This window comes from Pyxicephalus adspersus, chromosome 12 (genome assembly GCF_032062135.1).
Source record: "Pyxicephalus adspersus chromosome 12, UCB_Pads_2.0, whole genome shotgun sequence".
Taxonomy (NCBI): domain Eukaryota; kingdom Metazoa; phylum Chordata; class Amphibia; order Anura; family Pyxicephalidae; genus Pyxicephalus; species Pyxicephalus adspersus.
Genome location: NC_092869.1, coordinates 10,236,232 through 10,246,020, shown reverse-complemented (window position 1 = coordinate 10,246,020; position 9,789 = coordinate 10,236,232). Strand labels below are relative to the sequence as shown.

The 9,789-nt window shown below is 37.6% G+C and overlaps 1 protein-coding gene across 1 annotated transcript in view; it reads left to right on the top strand.

Annotated features, from left to right (window-relative positions):
* Positions 1 to 9,789, top strand: part of PRKD1 (protein kinase D1) — a 72,577-nt gene that overhangs the window by 30,608 nt on the left and 32,180 nt on the right. Inside the window, exon 2 of the mRNA XM_072427396.1 lies at positions 6,416 to 6,554. Within this exon, the coding sequence (XP_072283497.1) occupies positions 6,416 to 6,554 (139 nt within the window). The remainder of the gene's footprint in view (positions 1 to 6,415; positions 6,555 to 9,789) is intronic.

Below are 9,789 nucleotides of genomic sequence, written 5' to 3'. Positions count from 1 at the left end.
CTATGCTAATCAATCAGTGTTTACCCTATGTATATATTATCCATATTTGCTCTAATACAGTCCTGTACAGCAACAATTTTGTGTTATGTTTACTATTTGAGTTACTTAACATTCATTTGTACATTGATGTATTGTTACAAGAAAAACTTCTCTTTGTCTCAATTTATACTTGTACTAACTCTGATGTATTTACTGTAAACTCAGATACTATGGATCTATCGCTAAACGTAAAAGCCACTCCTTAGGAAGCCTAAAACGGGCGAAACGTGTCGGGTTTACGGCCTATACGTAAATTTCTATGCAACAAATATCTGTATGCAACAAATATCTGTACCTACTTGCGCTGTGTTTATTGGATGACGTTTGTCTAGTGCCCTTTTGGCCTAAAAAATCTACTTGGTGTATAACCAATGTTCACATGACTGAGGGTCAGTCTATGTTGTGTATATTATGTACTTTGAACAAATATTAATACATTGATACTGTTTGCATAAAAAAAACCTTCTTTCGTCTTGTGATTATTTTCTGATTGCAACAAATATATTATTATATATGTTCACCAGAAAGAGTTCTGTGAGTATTGAGATTTTAGGGCTAACCTGCATTTTTATTTGTAAGACCACGGTTTTTATCATCTAATCTTGGAGTCCTAAACCTGATAATAAATACAAGTTCCTGTAATCAAGCCTTTCATTTCCATTTGTAGCTCTGCAATACTGCAGCTGTACACCATTGATCATGACAACATGGGACTGATTGTATGCCCAACTCATTTTTAAACTGCTTTTTAAATTATTTACCGTTTTGTATATTTGAGGTTTCTCTAAACACACAGAGTTTAATCCTTTTTACTGACTTTTAAGGCCAAATTGGCCAATCTATAAGAAATATCTGTGAAGGGGCACTTTTAGTTTGAGCTGTTTTCCTTCACAAACTTCAGATTAAACATTACCTTGTGCTCTCTACCCTGCAATACCTTGGCAATACCTTGGGTGAAAGCAAATGTATTCACAGGGCTAGACTAACGTTACATAAGTTCACCGAGTGGAAAAGAAAGTTACTAATTGGAAGTTTTTGCATCCACCTAGGGTTATTCATTTATAGCTGTGGATATTTTTACTTAGTCATTATTCTGAGGCTTTTCAAGTCGGTTGAATTTAGTGTTTTCGCATGACTTATGACTAGGGTGTCCCATGCTTTTGCAGTTCAGAGTGGTATAATTTACCGATTAAAACCAAATGTTATTCCTAATGGTCAGTATTCATACATGCTTGTTTTGTGTTAATTCTACTTGAATGGTAGCTAAAGGATAACCATTAATATTGCAGTGTTTAACCTCAACAGTATCCTGGTGACTGGAGTTTCTTTTGTATACTTGGAGAGCCTTGAAAGAATCTTGTCGTTTAGTGATGCAGGCAGGGTAAATGACTTCTAATGTGAATTATTCATTAGGCTTAGTTCTTATTGGCGGTATTTGGAAATAGACCTACAGCTTTGCATGTAAATTTGTAAGCATTTGTGTTGTAAGGACTAAATACTTTTTAATAGGAATACTATTTTAGATTATACAAATTGGGCAAATTGAGTGATTTGGACCTATTTAGGAGTTACTTGAATTATGATTTGGGTAATCCTTAAAAACGTAAAATTGTACTTTTTAGTGTATATGGGGACTACAACCTACCCCTTTCAAATTTGAAGTGTCACCTGCTGTACCTATAATCCAGTGATCATGAAACCTCTACTTGTGCTGTTCTAAAACAATGTCTCTTTAAAGTAATATAAATGTCATAGAGGTCTCTGCCAAATCTATCTGTTTTTTTTTATATATGTAATGCAGCAGCCGTTTTATGCTCGTCTGGCAGATCTTGTGATTTCCTCTCAGCATGTTTACATTTTCATGTAAAGACATTTAACAATTGCACACATAAAGTGCATTTATGTATTATTGATGTATGGATTATGCTTTCTGGACTCATGGGAAGGGGTGAGAATGAACAGCTCAGCAATCACTGTTACAACTTTGAACTAACTCTGCTCTTGATACCATTCATTCAAGCAACTTGGCTGCACGATCATTGGTACGTTACTAGATTAGGTTGTTATGGGGGTCTCCAGAGAGCAGGTACAGCCATCATTCCTTAAATTGGGGTTTGCAGGTGACAGACATGCAGATCACATACTTTTCACTGAGCACATTTTGCACCTAGGATTCACTCAGGGTCACTCAGTACATGTTGCACCTAGGATTCACTCAGGGATTCAGTGCATGGAGCATTTTCCTTTTGTGTGTTGACTTTAGACCATCACAGAAATTTGGGGTGAGTTAGTCGGTAATTCTACACAAACTGGTATGCAGCATAGTCTCAAAGCATTCCTTTACTCAGTGTAAATTATAAGTATTACTTTTGGAACTGAACGCTTTAAATTCCAAACAACTCATTTTGTAGCTTTTCCACCTTAGGACCTCTGATGCCTTTTGGTTTTCTGTTAACAGACTGAGATCTTAAAACTACTCACCACCTACTTTCTGTTACTACAAGTCCTCCTACTTTCTTTTTGCTGCACATACACTACATTATTATTATTATTATTATTATTAATAAACAGGTTTTATATAGCGCCAACATATTATGCAGCGCTGTACATTAAATAGGGATAGCAAATGACAGACTAATACAGACAGTGATATAGGAGGAGAGGACCCTGCCCCGAAGAGCTTACAATCTAGTAGATTGAGGCTGCAGGTCCTAGGTGCAGCTTTCTTTGTAAAACAAATGTATTTTTGTCAGAAAGCAGGGCCTTGCATAGCTTTTTTAGGCCTTGTTAAAAGTAGTTAAATTGCAGTGTGTGCAGAAGATGTTTTACTGTGCATTTGTACAGCTTTTGGCAAGCCTTAATCAGCTTTGTTGAGGTCTTTTAATAAAACTCGAGTTCTAGTAGGGGGATGTTTAACATAGATCTTGGCTGTCACACAAACAACTAGAATGCTTCAACATAAGTGCTGTGAATATACCCAAAAGCCGAATGGTACTGTAAAGCCTTCATTGAAAGTTGCTTAATGTGCTCTGAAAACATTTCCAATGCTTTACGAAAGCTTTCTCTTCACAATACAAACCAAAGCCTGTGAAATGTGGAGTGCTGATGAGTTGCAGAATGATTTCTACTTTGGTTGGACTTTTGCTGCACTTTTCTATAAGGCAACATTAGGGCTTTGTTCAGACTTGCGGTGAGGTTGGGATGTAGTTATCGCTTCCTCACACCGCTGCATCGGGACATGAACAATCTGTAATATGGTGTGGGAGCTGCGTTGGAACGTTTGTATCTGCCCTTCAGGTTTCACCTCACTGCCATTACTTAATCTACACAAACTAATTCTGCTACAAATAGGAATCCTGGTGAGATTGCAACCTCTGGACAGCCATTTATTACAGTACAAAGCTTTCGTTAGTTTCCAATTTTGAACAAACTTGTAAAAGGTAAGTACGCCTTATAAACTCTGACCCCTGCACAGAGAGGTAAGCTATACAACCAATCAGATAACAGCTTTGGTTGGACTTGCCATATAGTAAATTAATTATTGGATTATTTATTGATTTGTTCTTGACAAAAAAATTCTTTCATACCACTTACCATAGGTCATAGTAACAATTGCAGAAAATATTATTTTTGATTTAAAAAAATCCCATCTATGAGGGTGCATAGTGATGAAATAAAGCTGACATCCAGTTGTGTCCTTTGCTAACCCAGTTTCAGAATGCGAGCGCCCCTCCTGTGTCTGGTAGCTGAGATTACCCTCTCATAAATCTGTCATTACAGATGTTGGTCCGGCTGGCTTTACAGGTGGATCATGGGAAAGCGTTTTGACTTTCTCAGACTTTTACTGGATGGGTAACAGAATGGGAAAGAGTTCTGTGTAACATTTGGTAATAGCAGCGTGCACTGAGGTTTTTTGGCACGACCAAGGAGACCTCCAATCTTTACCTTTTCAAAGCTACATTTTATCCCATAGCAGAGAATGCTGCAAATGTATTCATTTGTTTTGAGTGTCTGATCTTTCTTCTCGGTTACCTTCCCCATGGTTTCTGTGCCCAGGACAGTGTAATAAGATTTTGTTTGCTTCACAATCACGTCTTGGCTCTCATTTGATGAAGTGGCATTTACCCCTGAAACATACCTTGAGCTTGCAGCCATGGCAACGCACGCCGGATGCTACGCCGCTGTCATGGAGATCCCTTTCTGTCCAGAGGACGCAACTCAAGGGCTATTAATTGCTAGAAGAGCCCTCGTTAGGAAATGGCAGCATACCCAAACAAAAAAGTAGAAAAAAAAGCCATGTTAACCCTCAGACTTCTGCCAATATTTGTGCTAATATTTGCATTGCAATCAGATTTGCAGAGTTTAATGTGCACCAACATATTACGCAGTGCTGTACATTAAATAGGGGTTGCAAATGACAGACGAATAAAGATAGTGACACAGGAGGAGGAGATCCTGCCCCGAGGAGCTTACAATCTAGTAGGTGGGGGAGGTATCCCACAATAGGAGAGGACATGTGTAGTTGTGGAAGCAGTGAGGGTATGGCAAAGTGTGGCATTTTGGTTTATATAGGTATTTAGTTTTCTTCTAGTTTGGTGAATTTGTTTTTGTTGCTGTACAAATTGAAAAGTGTTTTCCTTGTTTTTAATCTTTTATGTGGGTAGAATGAATCAGCTCATCCATCTTTAATTCCTTTTGAAACTAGCTTGCGCTCCATAACTGCTGAAATGTATTACATGGCAGCTCTTCCGAAGTGGAAATATTTATGTCTTTATGCTTTGTGTTGTTTTCACCTAAATTCCATTGAACAAACTCAGTTTACTTAGAGTTCACTAGGCTGTGCGGCATCACAGCAGATGAGGAAAAAACATTTTTTTTGTATATACAAACTAAAGAGTTTGGTTACCATCACAGTGGTGAGGTACTCTGGTGATACCCTGTAACTTTACAGAAGACATGGTGGAATTATTTCTTGCTGCAGGCTGCCGTGGTATTCCTTATGTTAGCAGTACTCTGTTTTCTTGTAAACTGCTAATCGCCTTATTTGCCTTTAAGTTTTTTCAACTTTTTTTTTTTCCTTTACTACTTTCCTTTACCTAATTCTCTTTACTACCATCACATTGGAGCCACTTTGCTGTCTATAGAAGCAATTGGTTTGCAGCTTCCCTGATGACACCTGACCTGAATGGGCAAACATTACAATGTTAAAATGTAACTCATTACAACACAGAGATAGTTTCCATCACTGCATATTTATGCAACAAAACACATTTAGAAAAGTCTGTGTTAATATTTAAATTGACTAATGCCGCACCACACTGCACTGCAGGACGCCCAATACCAGAACATGTTTCAAGCTTTAGGACCCCACCTGGGGTGTAAAATGGGAGGTAACACCTGGTTGTGATCGGGTTAAATGCAATTAGACTAAAGGTGCAAAAATGAGTGTGCAAATACTTTAAATCACTTATTGAAAAAGATTGATGTGGAGTTTCTGGATTTATATATAAGAATGGTAGATTTAGGCGGGATTAAGGTCAGTGTGGGGCAAGGGTGATTTTAATGCTGACCCCTACAGCAGAGTTCTATATCTACTTCCAACAACTAAAAGTGAAAGGAAAGTCCTGAAAGATTCAGGTTGCCAAAGTAGTGAATTGTTGCATCTGGCAGCCATTAAAAATGAATGTGTCACTCGCATGGCAACAGCGTGCGTCTGGACGGAGGGGTTAGTATTTACCCATGTGCAAGATTTTACTCTTTCAAGTTTTGGGCAAAAAAAAAAAAATCTTTAAATGCCCTGTCAATTTTTATTCTATGGTCCTTTGCCTGTACTCATAGGGACAGCCTTTGACATTTCTTGTTGCTATCTAAAAACTATAAGCACGATGCAATAATTAGTAGGCGAACCTGGGGGGCAATGGGAATAGCAATTGGTGTATTTGTTCAGGAATTAGCTAGTTTTTCTATTGCTCCAAATAATATGGTTAGTTTAGTTTTGTATACCACGTTAGCTTATTGTGTTTATTTTATTACGGTTGCAGCCAAAGCAGAAATTTCTGTATGCATGCTCTATGGGATCATCCAGTCCCATTCCAGTCTTCTCCCCAGACTGCCCATGTATTGTGACCCAACTTTTCAGTAATCCCCTTAAAACAGCTGTGTGGTTACCAAAAACTGCCGGGTGGTGCGCCTGGCTACAAGGGGCTGGGGAGAACACTTTATTCTATAACTGTGCTTCACATTTCACTATTTCTCCTGCTGTATTATACATTTCATTCATTTGTCCTTTTGTCCTTCCATATATTTTTGTGTTGTGCCATTTTGTTTTTTTGGTTCTTATTCCAGAATAACCTTAAACATACTTGCTGTGTTTCAGTTTCCCGAATGTGGATTTTATGGGATGTATGACAAGATCCTCCTATTCCGCCATGACCCAAACTCGGAAAACATTCTGCAGTTGGTTAAATCTGAGGCGGATATTCAAGAAGGAGATCTCATTGAAGTGGTGCTTTCAGGTAATTTTTTCATTATACTTTTTTTTGTATGTATTTTAATCATCAACGGCATATGTTTAAAATGTTGGTTCCCCTGAAAACCCTTTGGTTAATTTAACCAGTTTTATTAAAATATACAGGGGGTGGTTATGCTATAAAGAGTGTCCAGCCAAAATGTTTCATGCCCTTACCAACTATTCTTTCCTTATCATTCTCCCCTACTGCTTTGTTGGTCTGCTGGAGTAATAGGAAATAGTCAGCACTGCTGGGTAAAGGGGAGCATGTAAGTCTCTCTTCCTCCTCCCACAATATAGCATTGGAAGTGTAAGCAGCAAATCACAAGTGAAGATCTTTTTTAGCCAAATGAAGTCACATTCCCCTGCTGCTCACATATTTTCAGTCGCTCTTTTACAGACCGTGCATTGTTGACTTTGTTTTCCCTCTTCTTTCCATCTTCTATCAGTAAGCAGGAATGAGCAATATGAGTGACAGGTGAAAAGAGGCAAATATAATGGTGGAAAAACTATAAATTAAAACACTCAGCCTTGACCATTGTTTATATTTTATATTTTTTTTGGAAACATGACAGATCAAATTTTTATTATCTATAGCTGTCGGAGAGTTCACATCACTCGCTGTTCTGGCACAGTAAACTTTTTGTAGACAGGAAGTGAGGAAAAATCTGCAAAAGAGGAACCAACAAGAATAAAAAGCTTGCAGGTTCTAGCATTCCTTATAAAGTGTTTTTCTTCTGTCTGTGTTGCTACTGGAGATTTATCCTTCTTGTCCTGGGGCAAAAGATTTGTGTTTTTTTGTTTGTTTTTACACCATACAGTAGGTAAAGGAATCTATCCAGTGGACCCTCTGACCACAGTAAAACCTTATCCTTCCCCACACTATCCAAAACAAGTGTTGCACATACCATATATTAAAAACCATTATTTCTTTGGTTGTTGGGACACATGGTATGTAAGTTCTTATCCATGGGCAGCTACTTGTTATCTTTCTTGATTTTTAAAAAATATTTTTCCTGCTTGGAAATGATTGTATCGTTTTTGCTTTGTTACACTGCTCTGTCCTGCTTAGGAAAGATGAACCAGTTTCATGTGTGCCGAGCTTACATTGATTGATAAAGGGGGTTTCTGGTTTTTGTGTAGCTGGTATCAGATCAATGATGGTAGCCTGTAGGCTTTTGCTTTCCAAGGGTATTTTAATATTTGAACTTTCCATTAGACTGTAATTCTAGTATAAGCAGTGGCATACTTTTTTTTCTTTCTTTAAATTAAGGATTAAAACTTTGAAGTGTTAAAAGAGAGCTTTGTGCAGAAATGACTGTCAAGCAATATCTGTCTACACTTGTTGCATGAAGTCACAATAAACAGAATGTATTTTAATGTTTCATTAAGTATTTTCTGAAATTGTTCTTGGAATAATAATGTATGGTCATATTTATATAGCTAGTGTACATAAAAGTCTGCAAAATATTTCCAGGAGAAATATTAAATTGGCTATAGAGCTCCTAAACGGCCTGAACGTGTAAAGAGCGGAGTATTATGTGGTTACGGGATAAAGAGCTGCAGACAAGTCAGTAATAACCAAGGAAGGACCATTTACTGCTTTACTGGGCAAGTTATTTTTGAGCATAGGGCAACCACAATGTGTTAGATAAAGGAAGGTAAAATATTTCAAATTGCCTTAAATGATTGTTAGAAAACGGCCGAGTATAGCGAGCACCGCAGTGATATAATTGAAAAATGCAAAGCGCTGGCGGTCACTTGACGTTTAGAGATTTGTTTTTGCCCAGTGACGCACGGTCTAGGACCATTCACTCATGGGCACCATAACTTTCTCCTCTAGCCTTCTCCAGTAACCTAGAATTAAGGAAAGGTGGCAACTGCAGTCCCCCAACTTTGTCAGCCCTCTGAAGAAAATGTGTTTGGATGTAAATTGTCAGAATCAACAGGTAAAAAGAGTTTGGAACGCTTTGTCATTCTAGCGGGCAAATTATCTGCATGCATTGGCAAGCTATGGGTGTTGTAGTAATGTTTTCATTTTGACCTTTAATAAAAACATTTTTAAGCATTTCTTTTGGGAGAAGAGTGGTGCATACATTTATATTTTATACTTTTAAATTTCAATTTTATGAACGTCAGATATGTTCAGGGAGATCGAGGTGGAGCTGCAATGGTGAATAAATCTTTTAGCTACTATTTAAGATATTTCATTGCTTTTGCAGCTATAGACTAAATCTATACGGTTTAGAAATATGCTTTAAAGATATATTTTAGTTAGAGTAACAATTATAACCAAGCTGAAGGTTTGGTAAGGATATAATCTCTTTAGTAAATGTCTTTAGAGCTTTCAGTACCTCTTTGAAGTCATCTATTGCCCATAGACATCGGCACATTGAATCGGTTTTGCTGGAAATGGTCATATCAGACAAAAATCATATCATGTGGCTACCATAAAGCAGTATGTCACATCAAAAAAGCAGCTTCATTTTAAATATCATGAAAAGTTCATTTATTAAAAACCTTGAGCAGTTTTTTACTATATATACTTGGGGGTAGCCATATTTATTTAAATGTAGGTTCTGCTTCCTCCTTCCTTAAAAGTCCATGTGTTGGCCAACTCATTAAAAACCTCTTCACTTCCTTTTGTGATCAATATTTTATCTCAACAGTTAGAGGAACTGAACTCGTGCCTACGAAAGACAGAGGCAAAACAAATGAGATCCCCGGTACTCGTTCAATCTAATTGCTAATTAGTAAAACTTGTAAAGCAACACTACCACACCAAGGTACCACTTCAAGCACGGTCCCTAACTCAGTCCCTCAGCCCACATTTTGGCAGCTCTCATTGTACAAATTCCTATTTATTACACTGCTGCTGATGTCCTAGTGCTCTGCATTTTATTTTGTTCTTTAGTAGTTTATTAGGAATATAACTGTGCCCATACTTGTGAGAAAACGGCTGCCTCTTTGTTTGGAGAATGGGGTCACAATCCGCAATCCAGCTGTAGCTTGAATGAGGTCAATGACATTGTACACAGACTCAATCCAGTCACTGACTCTGTGTTAATTATCAAGCAGTGGAAGCGGCCAATGTTTAATTATGCCTACAGTCTGTATAGCAAGAATTTTGCTGCCACCAAGGGCACATTCACCTCTACATTTTAATGGCATGCTTGTTTCTAATGGATATTTAACTCATTTTTCTTATCTTGAGAAATTCTTTAACGTACTCTAAAAAAAAA